The 15,792-nt window shown below is 44.8% G+C and overlaps 1 protein-coding gene and 1 pseudogene across 8 annotated transcripts in view; one reads left to right on the top strand and one right to left on the bottom strand.

The window, feature by feature from the left end:
* Positions 1-320: 320 nt before the first annotated feature.
* The window catches only part of TSEN2 (tRNA splicing endonuclease subunit 2), a 50,441-nt gene continuing 34,969 nt past the window's right edge, over positions 321-15,792 (top strand). The window contains exons 1-4 of one of the 8 annotated variants that reach the window (XM_036332217.1): positions 321-957; positions 8,222-8,415; positions 11,005-11,086; positions 14,037-14,073. In XM_036332217.1, coding sequence (XP_036188110.1) covers positions 8,242-8,415; positions 11,005-11,086; positions 14,037-14,073 — 293 coding nt within the window. In that variant the 5' untranslated portion in view covers positions 321-957; positions 8,222-8,241. Of the gene's footprint in view, positions 958-1,313; positions 1,843-7,056; positions 7,226-8,221; positions 8,416-11,004; positions 11,087-14,036; positions 14,074-15,792 lie in introns of those variants that run through there. The other 7 variants (XM_036332218.1, XM_036332219.1, XR_004971515.1 and 4 more) reach the window with 7 other exon arrangements.
* Positions 9,253-9,411, bottom strand: LOC118668688 (annotated as a pseudogene).

Raw genomic sequence — 15,792 nt, forward strand, 5'->3', positions numbered from 1 at the left:
CAACCTTCCCAAACCGCCCATCATGTGCGGCGTGTGCGCTGGGGACCCTGGGATTCATATGTGGGGAGGTATATATAGAACTCCCTACCAGGCCTCCTTTAAAAATAACCCGGTCAAGCCCATGGACTGGGGCTATAGGGTAGTGAAGAACTCCAGATAAAGAGGAGGGGAGGGGAGAAAGAGAATGGGAGACATCTGTAATATTGTCAACAATAATATAATAAATAAATAAACAAACAAACAAACAAACAAACCAGGTCAGGAGAAACTTTTACACTTCACAACGCGCTTTTGTTTCTCTCGTCTAAGTCACTCATTCAGGACAGCCAGCGAGGGGGCAGGTGGGGATGCAGGTGCAGGTCTGACTCCTGGTGTGCTGTCCTTTACACTGCACAGGGCAGCCAGCGCACAGTGGCTTTGGGCCAGTTGTCTGCGCTGCCTGACGCCCTGCATGCTGCAGCTTATCCGTCTGCATTGAGGAAGCTGAGACCAGGTCAGGGGCAGGGTCCGGGAGGCCCAAGCGCCCCACGCCCCAGGCGCGTGGACTCCCAAGTCTTTAGACCAGGACTCCACTACCTCCTAGCAGTGTGACATGGAACAAGCGACTTCGGATCCCATCCGAAAGTCGGGTCCTGCGGATTGTTGTGAGAATTAAACGAGAATAGTAACCGCATGACACTGGGGAGGGCAGGAAGGAGGCCGTGCTGCCTCTGCTTCGCTCTTCACGAGGGGCCAGCAGCGCGCACAGAACACCGCCACCCGACCCCCCCGGCCCGCGTTCAGGCTGCGCGCATGCGCACTCGGCGAGAACCCGGAGGGCGCGCCACGGGCTCTGCGGCTGCGCATTCGTCCAGCTTTGCGACCGCACTACTTGACGGCAGAGGTGACCCCCCCCCCCCCGCCCCACACCCGGGCCGGCGTTGTCGGGGTAACGGCGAGCGCGTGGGGTGGATGAAGGTAAGGCGCAGGCCTAGGGGCGGGAGGCGCGCTGGGCCCAGCACAGGCGCCGGGCGAGGTCTCCCCGCTGCAGGAAACGGCCTCTCCGCGAGCCTCTCCCCGGGCTCCACAGCCAGCCCGGGCCCTTCTGGGCCGCGAGGAGGAGCTCGGCTGCCGGGATGAGCTCCTCTCCTCCTCCTCGTGCTCCTGTAGCCTTCGTACTTCTCTTTTTTCCTTCTTTCTGGAAGTGTTCGCGCCACGCCCCAGGGCTGGAGACGTCGAAGTGCAGCTGACCCTGTGCCCGAGAGGAGCCTGGCCGCTAGTGGGGTTGCTGGGAGCGGGGGTGTGGGCCGGGGGGTGGCGGGCACTCCAGGAAACCAGCGGAGGGATAAGTTAAGATGGATATAGGATTTTGTTGGGCCCTGAACACTTTTTGGCTTGTGCGCCGTCATGTGTTGCAGTTGCACCTACCGCCTGGCTAGCACTTCCCCAGGGCAGCCCGGCGCCGCGCGCCTTCACACAATTACCTGTTTAATCCTCGCAACAGCCTTCAAAGGGGTATTGTTTGTTTATATGTCTTAGTCTTAGGTTCTAACTTGAAAGCTCCCCAGAGGCAGGATTGTTTACCTCGCCCCTTTTATCCCTGCCTCCCGGAGCCCCGAGGTTAGCAATTGGAGTTCAAACGTCTTTTTAATTGGGAGCAGGCGAGCCTTGCAGGGTGGGAGGTTTTACCCAGGCTTGTTAAGGCTCGGTGGACCCAGCGAGTTGGAAGAGTAGATGTAGCTGCCTCCCCCCTTTTGGTTTTGCTTTGTTTTGTTTGGAATGAACATTTATTGAACACCTAAAGGGTGTTAGCTTATCTGCTCCAGGGAAGAATAAAGAACAAGCCCCGCTTTTAATAGAAAGGTAAATACACTTAACACTTCGGGGCGTCTGGAATGATTAAGCCCTGGTTTGGGAAAGGAAAATTAACAACCTCTTACAGGTACGTAGCATTCAGCCCTCCTGAATCCCTTTCCCTATCTGTACAATAGGGAAGAGGGGGCTGTGGGGATTAAGTGTGTTTGAATAGGCCATCCTGCAAGCAGTGGTTGGCAACTTTACCTACATGTTGGAATCACCAGGGTCCCACCCCAGAATTTCTGATGCCATTGCAAGTAAGGCCTAGCCCAGTGATGGCGAATCTTTTGAGCTCGGCGTGTCAGCATTTTGAAAAACCCTAACTTAACTCTGGTGCCGTGTCACATATAGAAATTTTTTTGATATTTGCAACCATAGTAAAACAAAGACTTATACTTTTGATATTTATTTTATATATTTAAATGCCATTTAACAAAGAAAAGTCAACCAAAAAAATGAGTTTGCGTGTCACCTCTGACACGTGTGTCATAGGTTCACCATCACTGGAGCCAGTGGTCAGCAAACTCATTAGTCAACAGAGCCAAATATCAACAGTACAACGATTGAAATTTCTTTTGAGAGCCAATTTTTTTAAACTTAAACTATATTGGTAGGTACATTGTTATTAATTTAATTAGGGTACTCCTAAGGCTTAGGAAGAGCCACACTCAAGGGGCCAAAGAGCCGCCTGTGGCTCGAGAGCCGCAGTTTGCCGACCACGGGACTAGGCATTAGAAGTTTTAATTTACCCCCAGTGATTCTAAGGGCAGCTAAGCTTGAGAGCCACTATTATATGCCAACCTAGGTGAATTTTGTTCATCTCTTTTCATTTGTTATAACCTACACTGTTTCCAAGTCTAAACCAACCAACCTTCACATCCCAAACTCCCTGACAACTGACCCAGTCCTTCCTGTGCATCTGTGTGTGCTTCAGACATGGGTCTTCTTCTAGGCCAGTCTCCCTGCCTTACAAACCTCGCATCTTCCCTAACCATGGGGCTTTGGACACATGCCTTGCTCCCCTAAGCCTGGGTTTCCTTGTCTGTCAAATCAGGATAGCAGTGCCCACCTGTGCAGTATACAGCATTGTACCTACCAACGATGGTGACCTCTAATTTTACTCACCTCCCACACCTTACATCATGCTGTTCTCCCGCCATGGCACTAAAGAAACATTTCCTAAATGCCTCTTGCAGATTTTGAGAGTAGCAGATTCAATCCTTTCTCCCCGTCTTTGCCTTCCAAGGTCAGCACAAGGTAATTCTTCCACAAAACTATGAAGATTATCTTGTCTTACTGAATTTTTAAAATAACAGCTTTCTTGAGAGATCATTCACATACCATAAAATTCACCTTTGTAAAATGTACAATTCGGTGATTTTATTATATTCACAGAGTGATGCAGCCAGCACTGCAATCTAAACATTTTCATCACTCTCAAAATAAACTCTATGCCTATTAGCAGTCACTCCAACATTTCTCCCTTTCCGCAGCACCTGCAATTGCTAACCTAATTTGTGTCTCTATGGGTTTGCTCATTCTGGACATTTCATATTAATGGTTTTATACCTATAGTATGTGGTCTTTCGTGACTGGCTTCTTTTACTTAACATAATGGTTTCATGGTTCATCATGCACATTGTAGCATGTATCCGTACTTCATTCTTCTATTATTGATAATATTCCATTATATGAATATCCTATATTTTGTTGATTCATTCATCTATTGATGGATATTTGGGTGGTTTTCACTTTTTGACTTTTATGTTAACATTCGCATACAAATTTTTGTGTGAACATCTTTTCACTTTTTTTTTTTGTATCTGTACCCGGAGTAGAATCGCTGGATCATATGGTTACTCTACGGTTAACATTTGGGTAACTTCCAAGCTGTGTTTCTAGTCCTGTTCAAATTGAAGATGAAGAAACTGGGCTCAGAGAGCTTAAGTGGGTTGTGAATGTCACACAATAATAGTGGCATCTTTGTATATATGGAAGGCCTACTAGGAGCCAAATTCTTGATGTGCATGCTGTCACATGGGCAGAGTTGACACTAGATCCTGGTTGTTGAGGTTTTGTGAAAAACTGTTTTGGGGTGTGTTTTTTTGCAAGAAACCTACCATATACACTTGGATTAGAGTACAGAGTTGGTTTTCTAAAATTATATTTTTATTGATTTCAGAGAGAAAAGGAGAGGGAGAGAAAGATAGACACATCAATGATGAAAGAGAATCATTGACCGGCTGCCTCCTGCCACTGGGGATGGAGACTGCAGCCTGGGCTTGTGCCATGACTAGGAATCAAACCATGATCTTCTGGTTCATAGGTCAATGCTCAACCACTGAGCCATAGTGGCCTGGCAAGAGTTCTTGCCATCAAGTGTCATAGCTCAGTATTGCTTATTTAGAGTACATTCGCCATCAGAAAGGGGAAAATCCTAAACAAACCAGACAAATTAAAACATAACTTTTCATTTCACTTGTTTGAGAGGATTTAAATTGGAAGTTCTTGAAGTTAGCCATTAAGTGTTCCCTTTGAAAAAAATTACAAATGTAATATATACAAGTCAAATATTAAACAGAGGTTAAATTACAAGTGAAAGTCTCATAAAAGTCTGAATTGCTCCTAGAAATCCCTAGAAATTTTCTCACTGGAGATCAATGTCCTGCCTCAGAAAAGCCAACACAGTATTGTTTAAGCTTTAAAATAAATTGCTATTTCTACAATTGCATGCCAAAGAGTTGACTTAGGTTGAGGAATATGTCAGCAAGTGAAAATCTGGTTAAGATACCCTTGGAAGAAAATCTCTTAATTGCCCATTAACATGTAGTATACATAGTTTTGTTATGAATGCTGTATTTGTGTGTGTGTACTATGTGTACAGTCATGCTCAGTATGTGATTACATTGAGGGATCTTACTTAGAAATTATTCTAGCATTTTGCTGCTTGGAATACTTTGGCAGTTCTTTGAAGGTTCTGACTTGCTGATTCTTATTTTTCAACGTTATCTTTGTAACTGATTTTCTATTTAATTTCTCTAACTCTTCCTTGATCTGTGTTTTTTCTTTGTCCTCATTTTATTCCTCAACTTCTTTGAGAAGGTGGATAAAAGCATCATACATTGGACAAAGCTTTTATTTATTTATATATATTTTTTGAATGGTCATGAGTCCTTAAGACCGTTCACCTTCCTTTCTCAGCTTTGACCACCTTCATTGGCTGTGTCAGACTTGGTTACATCCCCTGCCCAGTGGGATGTTGGTATTGAATACAGGAGGCACCTAGATAATTAGTCCTACTTCTTTCTTTGTGAGGGTTTGGAGCCATGTAGTTTACACATGTGTAAAAGGGTTCCACTGTATCTTCAAGCAGCAGATACACTGACAGCTTAAACTGAGTCTAGAGCAAGGGGTGGGCAAACTTTTTGACTCGAGGGCCACAATGGGTTTTTAAACTGGACCGGAGGGCCGGAACAAAAGCATGGATGGAGTGTTTGTGTGAACTAATATAAATTCAAAGTAAACATCATTACATAAAAGACTCTAGACTCTAGACTCAGGACTGAGGGAGCAGCAGATTCAAGTCTTCTGTCTCGTTCTAGGGCATCTACTCATGGCTTAGGGTGGCTGACCAATCTCTTGCACTGTTTACATTTTTTCCCCCTTGCGTATGGTTGAGTTTTCCTAAGTTAAATGCATTTACCATGGCTCTATGTTTTTATCGCACAATACACTCAACTCTACTTCCTTCCTTTAGCCATTATTGAATTGCAGCCTGTTAGGTGCTTGTTTTATTTCAGACTGAGTGTAAGGCCTGGAAGGGAGAGGTACTGACTTCAGCTTCCTTTACTCTCTCCTAGTGCTGAGTGCACAGTAAGTAATCCCACAATTCTCCATAACCCTTTAGCTTCTAACCTTGAGAAACAGTGAGCCTTCAGACAAAGGGGGACAGATGCTACCTGTGCTTGCAGCAGAACCTGATGAGAAGAGCCTGGGCTTTGGAGTTCAGCAGACCTGGGATGGTCTAGTGCCCAATTCTGGAGCCTTTTATGTAATACCAGAGGCCCAGTGCACAAAATTCATGCAAGGGCCTCAGCCCTCACAGTTCCTCACAGCCTCGGCCGGCCCTCGCAGCCCCAGCTTTGTCCAGAAGGTCGTCCAGAAGGTCATTTGGTTGTTCAATCTAATTAGCATATTAGCTCTTTATTATATAGGACTAGGGGCCCAGTGCACAATTCGTGCACCTTAAAAGGAACTATGGGCCACAAAGCTGTGGTGGGCACAGGGGCGGGTATTGGCCCATCCTCTGCGCCCCCACCCAGCCCCTCCCGCCATACCCCCGGCCCCCTGTCTACTGGCAGCCCCGCTCCTGGCACTGCTCCCACACGCTGAAAGCACTGGCCCCGCACACACTCGCTGACAACACGGAGCAATTGGGGCCAGTGCCAGCAGCGAATGCGAGCGTGGCCGGTGCCATCAGCAGGTGCGAGCAGCAGCTCTGGCACAGGCTGCAGGTGCAAACGGGGCTGGTGCCAGCAGCAGGTGCGAGTGCCTGGCGGGACCGCAGCATGCAGGAGCAAAGAATTTTCAGTAACCACCAGAGGCTTGCCCTGATGACAGTGACCGGAGCCCCACCTTCGTCTGGCACCCCCGCTCACCTGCTCCACCCTCCCACCACAGCCGATGCCAGCCATGTTCCGCACTCTGTCGCCTGCTGCCGATGCCCACCATGATCCATGTGCACCCCTAGTGGTCAGGCACATCATAGCAACCAATTTTTCTGTTGTTCTGCCATTCGGTCTATTTGCATATTAGGGTTTTATATATATATAGATCTTGAACCTGAATCCATTTCCTCATCTATGTAATGATGTTGGTAGTTCTCAAGCCATAATAATAATTATAGCAAATACACACATAGCGCTCACTGTGAACTGGGTACTCTTCTAAGCACTTTATGGGGGTTTTTTTGTTTGTTTGTTTTTGTTTTTTTAAATATATTTTATTGATTTTTCACAGAAAGGAAGGGAGAAGGATAGAGAGTTAGAAACATCAAGGAGAGAGAAACATCGACCAGCTGCCTCCTGCACACCCCCCACTGGGGATGTGCCCGCAACCAACGTACATGCCTTAGATTGGAATCAAACCCAGGACCCCATCAGTCCCCAGGCCGACGCCCTATCCACTGAGCCAAACCAGTCAGGGCAACTTTATGGGTCTTACAGAACATAGAGGGTTGTTGTTTTTTCATTCTTATTTTGCAGGTGAGGAAACCAAGGCACAGAGAGATTAAGTAACCTTTGCCCACAGTTGCACGACTAGGAAGTAGTGAAGTCGATTCCATTCCTGGCACTCTGGCTTTACAGTTCCTATTCTTAGCTAATTGGAGGTACATCATGGACCCTTAATTGGGAATTGCTGCTGTCATTTTTATTTATTAATTTACCTTAAAAATTGGAAGATGAGTGCTCGACTGGTGTGGGTCAGTAGTTGAGCACCGACCTATGAACCAGGAGGTCACGGTTTGATTCCAGGTCAGAGCATATGCCCGGGTTTCAGGCTTAATCCCCAGTGGGGGGCATTTAGGAGGCAGCCGATCAATGATTCTCTCTCATTGATGTTTCTATCCTTCTCTCCCTCTCCCTTCCTCTCTGAAATCAATACACATTTTTTTTAAATTGGGAGTGACTGACATAATGTTTGGAATGTATTTTAAGATCCCACCCCCTCTTTTTTTTTTAAATGGAGTGTCAACTAGATTTAATTACTTAAGAACAGGGTCTCTTAGTTTTATCTTTATATCCCCAGCACCTCTGATATTAAGAGCCCAGATAGATACTGAGTAAAAGTTTATTGGCTGAGTGAAAGAATGGGAGTGATCCTAATAGGCAGGAATCCTATTGTGCTTGCTTTTAGGAGACTTTTGCGTGGCATTGTGACTTTTGGGGCATATCACTAGGCCTCAGTCTCAGCTGTAGTTAGAAATAATGCCACTGGCTTCGTGGGCATTGTTGTAGGAATTAATTGAGATATTCTAGGACGGTGGTCGGCGAACTGTGGCCCCTTGAGTGTGGCTCTTCCACAAAATACCACGTGCGGGCGCGCACGTACAGTGCGATTGAAATTTCGTGACCACACTCAAGGGGCCAAAGAGCCGCATGTGGCTTGAGAGCCACAGTTTACCGACCACTGTTCTAGGAGATTAAGACTTGCACTGCTTTTACAAAATATTCTTGTGACTCTGTGTCTTTTAGTTCACTGCTTTATAAATATGTTATATTTCCCACAGAGCTAGGTTTTCTGAGCCTAGGTATACCGTAAGTGTACTCACACTTCTTATCGGTGTAGTTATTGATTGTTTCTTTCTCTTCATTATATTCTTTAGAGAACAGTTACACTTGAAAAATGGCGGAAGCCTTTTTCCTTGCCCCGAAGAGGAAAAGAAGAGTGTACGAGAATTATGAGTCTCCATTTCCCATCCGTTTTGGTCAGAAGGACTTCAAAATATTCCGTGCTGAAATGATAAACAACAATGTAATTGTGAGGAATGCAGAAGATATTGAGCAGCTGTATGGGAAAGTAAGTACAAGGGGCCCTGGCACAGCTACTTCCTGACAACCTGGAGCTACTTCCTTCCTCCTTCTCTCCATCCACTCCCAAAACAAACCATAAATGACCCGTATTCTTTTCTTGCTATTTAGTCTCCTGTAGGAACACTATAGTTTGACTCAAGTGCCCTAAAGCCATATATTATTAGGATAACTGCCCCACTCTGGACCCACGTTTTAGCAATGAAGTAGGGTCAGTAACATTGACCCCTCTTATCTTTCAGTTATAAAAAGCAATGCACATTCATTGTGTTAAAAAAAAAAAAAAATTCATGCCATAACCGGTTTGGCTCAGTAGATAGAGCATCAGCCTGTGGACTGGGGTCCCAGGTTCAATTCTGGTCAAGGGCATGTACCTTGGTTGCGGGCACATCCCCAGTAGGGAGTGTGCAGGAGGCAGCTGAATTGATGTTTCTCTCTCATCGATGTTTCTAACTCTCTATCCCTCTCTCTCTCCCTTCCTCTCTGTAAAAAGTCAATAAAATATATTTTAAAAAATATCAAGCAGTTTATAGAAATTAAATTAATGGGTAAAAAGTTAAAATTCCCCACTTATTCCCATTCCATCCCCAGAGGTAACCAGAGTGGCATATTTCCTGGCTCATGGACAGATCAGATGAGGCTTCAGCATGTATCCTGGCTCTGCATCTGCTCTCTCTCGAGTTGGGGACTTCTTCTTAGATGAGGACAAGTTGTATGGGTTTTGCTGTTTTCTATTGATGATAGGTTTGGATTGAGATTGGTAACTTGCTCCCCTCCCTGCCCCTCATAGCCAGTTCATCAGTGGGCCACTTTTTAAACAGCTTTATTGAGGTATAATTTACAGCCATAAAATTCACCCATTGTAAGTATACAGTTCAGTGATTGTAACAAATTCATAGAGTTGCACAACCACCACCACAATCCCATTTTAAACTGATAAGAACAGATACTACACTTGATCTTAGCCAAAAGGCCGAGAAGCGATCACAATCCCATTTTAGAGCCTTCCCATCAGCACAGAAAGTTCCTTCATGCCCATCGCACTTAATTCCTGCTCCGCTCCCAGCCTAAGGCACCCAGTGGTCCACTGCCAGTCTATAAATGTGCCCTCTTTAGACATTTTTTTTTTAATATATTTTATTGATTTTTTTACAGAGAGGAAGGGAGAGAGATAGAGAGTTAGAAACATCGATGAGAGAGAAACATTGATCAGCCGCCTCCTGCACACCCCCCACTGGGGACGCGCCCACAACCCAGATACGTGCCCTTGACCGGAATCGAACCTGGGACCCCTCAGTCCGCAGGCCGATGCTCTATCCACTGAGCCAAACCGGCTTCGGCCTCTTTAGACATTTTTATAAAATATAGGTTTTGCCCTGGCCAGGTGGCTCAGTTGGTTGGAGTATCATCCTGTACACCAAAAAAAAGGTTGCTGGTCCTATTCCTGGTCAGAGCACATATCTAGGTTGCACGTTTGATCCCCAGTTGGGGCACATTCGTCAGGCAAGTGATTGGTGTCTCTATCTCTCTCTCTCTCTCTCTCTCTCTCTCTCTCTCTCTCTCTCAACCCCCCCTCCTTCTTTCCCTCTCCCTTCTTTTCCCTCTAAAATAATAAAAACATATCCTCAGGTGAGGATTTATATATATACATATACATATGTGTGTGTGTCTGTGTGTGTGTGTGTGTGTGTGTGTGTGTGTGTGTGTGTGTGTGTAAAGGGCCAGTGGCCAGAACGCTGAAACGACTGGTCATCAGGAGGTGCATGGAGCACCTCTTGGTCCCTCCCCTGCAGCCACAGGCTCAGCTCGAAGCAAGGCTGGCGGGCATGGCGAGGTGCCTGTGGGTGGGTGGGCTGTGAGTGTGGCAGGGCAGTGAGCGCAGAGGAGTGGCGGGCGGGTGGGCAGGGCTGTGCAATTTCACGCTCTGGGCCTCTAGTATATATATGGATGTTTGTTGTAACCACCTTCCCAAAGTGGGATACAGTGGGTGGCATTGACCTTGGTGAGATGAAGGTCTAGGCCAAAGGCAGTCTATTCACATTTGTAATACATAACATTAAATAGGAGCTTTGTAAATTGCTATACACATTATTTGTTCTGATGTTAAATCTAGATGAGGGTAAAAGGTATTCATTTTATTATTCTCTCAATTTCAGTTTTCTATGGGCTTAAATTAAGAAATGGGGGGAGGGGGGTTAATGTTGTTTTTGGAATCAGCAGGAAGGAGTACAAGAGAATCCAGGAAGCTAGGAAGCTTTTTTGTACCTGGTAGACTTGGTTCCTGCTTTTAGACACATGCTCCTGACCCACATGAAGAAGAATCCCTGCCTCTGCCTGCCCTGTTGCCTTCAGCTTATAAGACCTAGACTGAAATCATTAGTTAGGAGACAAAAGAGGTATACGAGAAACTTATCACAAATAAAATGCTAAGATCTTCATTTGTATTCATTAGATAATCAGAGGGAAGGCGTAAAGCTGTGAAAAGTGCAATAAACTTCATTAACTCATTGTGATTCTCCCTTAGCTAAAAAATTGATAACTAAAGGTGAACTAATTTTATTTGCTCTCTTCCTGGAAGGGTTATTTTGGAAAAGGAATTCTGTCTAGAAGCCGTCCAAACTTCACCATTTCAGATCCCAAGCTGGTTGCTAAATGGAAAGGTAAACCTGCATGTCATTCAGTTCTTCTGGCAAAGTATTACTTCCTTTCATTTTTTATCTTGCACCTCAGATTATATCATAAAATTCTAGTGGAGAAGTAAGAGGCACACTGACAATTTTACTGCTAGAAATTGTAGCTAGAATCATTCTAATAAAGGTGAAAACGTTCTTATAGTTGAAATGCGTTTTATCTAATTTCTGGAATTATCAAACGTGTTATTCAGGCTTTTCTGTTGTTAAGCATTGCCTAGAAGAGTACTCTGCATGCGGAAGGTAGTGATTATTAGGTACCTGTTCACCTGTATGCAAAATGAGTTTTATTTCTAGAGTTAGAATTTACAACAATAACTTTAACATTGATGTATTTGTTAAAACATAGTAATGTGTGTAGTTCTCACTTGCTGATCCTCTTTAATTTATAAATCTTTTATTTTAGTGTATTTCTCTAGGGAAGTCTCATGGTAACTACACAGTCAATATCCGATTAAAACATAATTAGAAAGGATTTTTTTAATCCTCACCTGAGGATATGCTTTTCATTGATTTTTAGAACAAGAAAGGAAGGAGAGAGAGCGAAATATCAATGTGAGAGAGAAACATTGATCGGTTGCCTCCATAGATGTCCCTAATGGGGATTGGACCCACACCGTGTACCCTGACCAGGAATCAAATCCATGGCCCTTCAGCGCACAGGACAACGCTCCAACCGACTGAGCCACACCAGTCAGGGCTAGAAAGGATTTTTAAAAACATTATATTGTAAGAAAAAATACAAATTAAAACTCTACTGAGATATCACTTTAGCAATTAGATTGGCAAAAATCCAAAAGTTTGACCATCGGTGAGTCCCTGAGAAACACTCTCATGCATTGCTGGTGGGAGTAATTCTTGAAATAAAAAAGAACCTGTATATCAAGTTGGTTGTAGAGCCACAAGGGGGAAACTATTTTGAATGATTTCAAAACATGATAATTGGACTATTCAATTCTAATGGGTTAGACTTTATGTCAGTTATCTCTTGCTACAGTGTTATTTAACAAACCACCCCAAATTTCAATGGCTTTCAGAGCAACCAAATTGCTTACAAGTCTATAGGTTTGCTGGGTAGGTGTGCTGATCTTGGCTGGATGGGCTCATCCTTATGTTAGTCATGGGTCAGCTGGCTGCTCTAATGGGTCTAGTCCAGTAATGGATCTAGCTGGACTCACTGATAGTCTGGTTGCCTGTCACCTGGTCTAGGATGGCCTCAACTGGGGCCATGGGGGTGGAGGGGAAACCATGTGTGTCAGCCTCTGGCAAGCTAGCCCAGGAATGTCCTCATGGTTATGGTGGAGGGTCAAGAGCAAGCCCCAGTGTGCCCGTGCTTTCCAGGCCTCTGCTTGCATCATGCTTGCTGATACTTCACTGGCCCAGAGTCAGGGTTTGGCAGATGGCAGACCTGAGGAATTGGGGCAATCAACCTGCCATATACTCTAAAGCAAGAACGGGCTACAAAATAATCTTTACATTGTTTTCAGCAAGTATTTTATGGGTTGTAGTGTTGTTACAGTGATGCTGAGCCTGTGATATGTATATTGTATAATTAAGCAAATCAGTAATTTTGATGGTGTGGTTAAGAGCAGCCAGGATTTTTTAGATGAAACATCTTGTACCAGGAAGCAAGGAAGCTGTCATAAACCACTAGGCTTGTTTCAAAAGAGGCTTCTACTGGCCACGGAAACATTTGGTCATCGATAAGAATAATGCTACAATTTATTTCAAAATGTATTCATTCATAATAATACCCCCAAAATGCTTGAATCCTTTCGTTCATACTGACACATGCCAGAAGAAATTCATCAGTCACCTGCGGAGGATACATCATTTTGAAAACTGGAATGTATGAACTGGTTCTGAGGGTAGCCACATAGTGAGGGCTTTGTCTTTAAAGAAGAAATAGTAGGATTAGAATGCCACCGTTTTGCAACCTCTAATGAATTATTAGATCTAGGCATTGATCAGCAGTGGTGCTGATGACATAAGTAGAATCAACAAGACATTTTGTGTCTTCTGATATTTATGTTGTGGTTGGTTGGTTGGTTGGTTGATTTTTTATTGATTTCAGAAACAAATATTTTTCACCCAGCCCTTCAACATCCCTCCCACCCAGCAACCATCAGTTTATTCTCTCTATCTATGAGTTTGTTTCAGTTTTGTTTTTTCATTTATTTTGTTTTCTCGATTCCACGTGTACGTGGAATCATATGGTGTTTGTCTTTCTGTGTCTGACTGACTTCACTCAGCAGAATACCCTCTAGGTCCATCCATGTTGTCTAAAACCCACACCATTAGGTGACCCAATAAACATTTTGGGTGGAAAGACCCCTCCAACCAGGTATCCAGAGCTAGAAATAGAGCCCAGAACTCCCAAATCCATATCCAAAACCCTGGCTGGGTAGCTCAGTTGGTTAGAGAGTCATCCTGATGGGCAAGTTCACACCCAAACACCACCATGAAACGTACTTTAACAGCCCTTTCTTAAAGGCACAGCTTTCACTGCAGATGCTTATGTAGCACGGGGCATTGAGGCTAAAGTGTACAGCTTTAGGGTCTCTGTATTCTCCTCTGAAACTTGAGAGCATGAGCATTCAGAGGTGGCAGGAAGGATTCCTCTGCATGCCATCCTGCTTAGCTGCAGTGTTGAGTTGAGAAGGATTCCGAGGTCACATCTGAGCCCAGCAAGAGCACTGATTGGTCAGCTGCGCCTGCCAGGGGTTTGAGTGCAGGGAGTGATGGCCTGTAAAGCACATGTTTGCCATTGCTGGTTGGACAGCCAGCCTTTTAGGTGTGTGATTTTGTGGATGTTGGGATGTTGGAATGTTCTTAGTGTTTACTAGGTTTTCAGTGTTTTTTCTCCTTAAGGAAAATTTGTCTGAATTAATAGAACGTCTTTGTTTCTTTGTTGTTACAGATATGAAGACAAATATGCCTATAATCACATCAAAGAAGTAAGTCATGGTGAACTGCAGCCTTGGTCAAAATTATGGCTTAAATCGGGTCTATTTTTAGGAAACCTTTTCTGATGTGGTAGTTCATGCCTTTCTTTTTTTTTTTTTTTTTTTTTTTTGGAATAGTCTTTGAAATGTGTCTGAATTTAATGTGAATCAAATAATATTTTAAATGTACTGTTTATTTTTAAAAATAATCCTAAACCAAATCCCTTGCCAGTTGAACTCCTTGCAGAATAGGAAGAACTGCCCTGTGATGTGTACGTCTTTAAGAGCTACGGTGCTTAGACCTACGTTTAGAACGGGCTTCCTGTGCTGTGTGGGCATACACGCCCTGACCCCTTCCCTCGCTCTACACGTGCAGGGTTAGAGGAAGAGGCTTTCACCCAGGCTCTTCCTCGCCCACTCGTAGGGCGACTCCTTCCCCTGGGCTTTGTTCACGCTGTTCCCTGTACACTTCTCCCTCACCCTGCAGACAGGCACACAGCTCCACGCGTAGCCCACTGGTCGCTCTCTCAGCTCCTCTCCTCACCACCACCCTTCCCTCCGCTGAGTTGGGGGTCATTCCTCCAGCTCCCATGGAGTCTGCTTTGGGGCCCCTCACTGTACGGTTTGTCGCACACCAAGACTTAGAATGTCAGTTCTTGGAGAGCAGGGACCATGTCGGTTCCTCTTGGCAGCCCCAACACTTAGTGTTGCCTTGCTAGGATCTTGTTGACTTACGTTAGTCCATCTAAATCAGTGATGGCGCACCCTTTGAGCTTGGCGTGTCAGCATTTTGAAAAACCCTAACTTAACTCTGGTGCCGTGTCACATATAGAAATTTTTTGATATTTGCAACCATAGTAAAACAAAGATTTATTTTTTGATATTTGTTTTATATCTTTAAATGCCATTTAACAAAGAAAAATCAACCAAAAAAATGCGTTCGCGTGTCACCTCTGACATGCGTGTCATAGGTTTGCCATCACTGATCTAAATCCTCATCATCCCTGAGGAGCAGCTCGAGTTGCAACTCCTCTAGGAAGCCTTTAAAACCACACAACCCACAGTGATTTCTCATCTTGCTTCTGCATGTTCGACAGGATCTGATAGCCTCTTTTGTTTACATGCCCAGTAACCCCGTGGCCAGATGAGTGTCTGGGAGGCAGTGACACCAGGGAGATCTCAGTGGCTGCTTTGGCTAACACTGCGGGCTGGGCATAAGGGTAGGGCCCCAGAGTGTGGGAGGGGCCAGCTAAGAACCTGGCAGAACCCGCATCCCCAAAGGGCTGCCTATAGGCAGGTTGCTGCAACCAACACTGAGACCAAGAAACAGAAGAGAAGCCTGCCCCTCAGCTGTATGCTGATTGGGCTGGCAATAAAGATGAGGTGACATCAAGCCAGTTTGAATATGTAAGTTTCTGAATGTCGCCTACCTGAGGGTTATCCCTTGTAACCTCTGCAGAGTAATATTCCAAGAATGTTATTAATCCTTGTATTAGTTCCCTAGGGCTGCCATAACAAAGTACCACAAACTTGAGTGGCTTAGAAGAACAGAAATTTATTCTCACAGATCTGGAGGCCAGAAATCCAAAATCAAGGCACGTAGGGCTGTGCTCCCTCAGACGGCTCTGGGGGAGGATCCTCCCACGCCTCATGTTAGCTTCTGGTTGTGGCCAACATCTCCGTCCTCATCATTATGGCCAATGGGCTCTGGTTGCTCCAACAGTGCCAGTT

This window comes from Myotis myotis, unplaced genomic scaffold, assembly GCF_014108235.1.
Source record: "Myotis myotis isolate mMyoMyo1 unplaced genomic scaffold, mMyoMyo1.p scaffold_m19_p_13, whole genome shotgun sequence".
NCBI lineage: Eukaryota > Metazoa > Chordata > Mammalia > Chiroptera > Vespertilionidae > Myotis > Myotis myotis.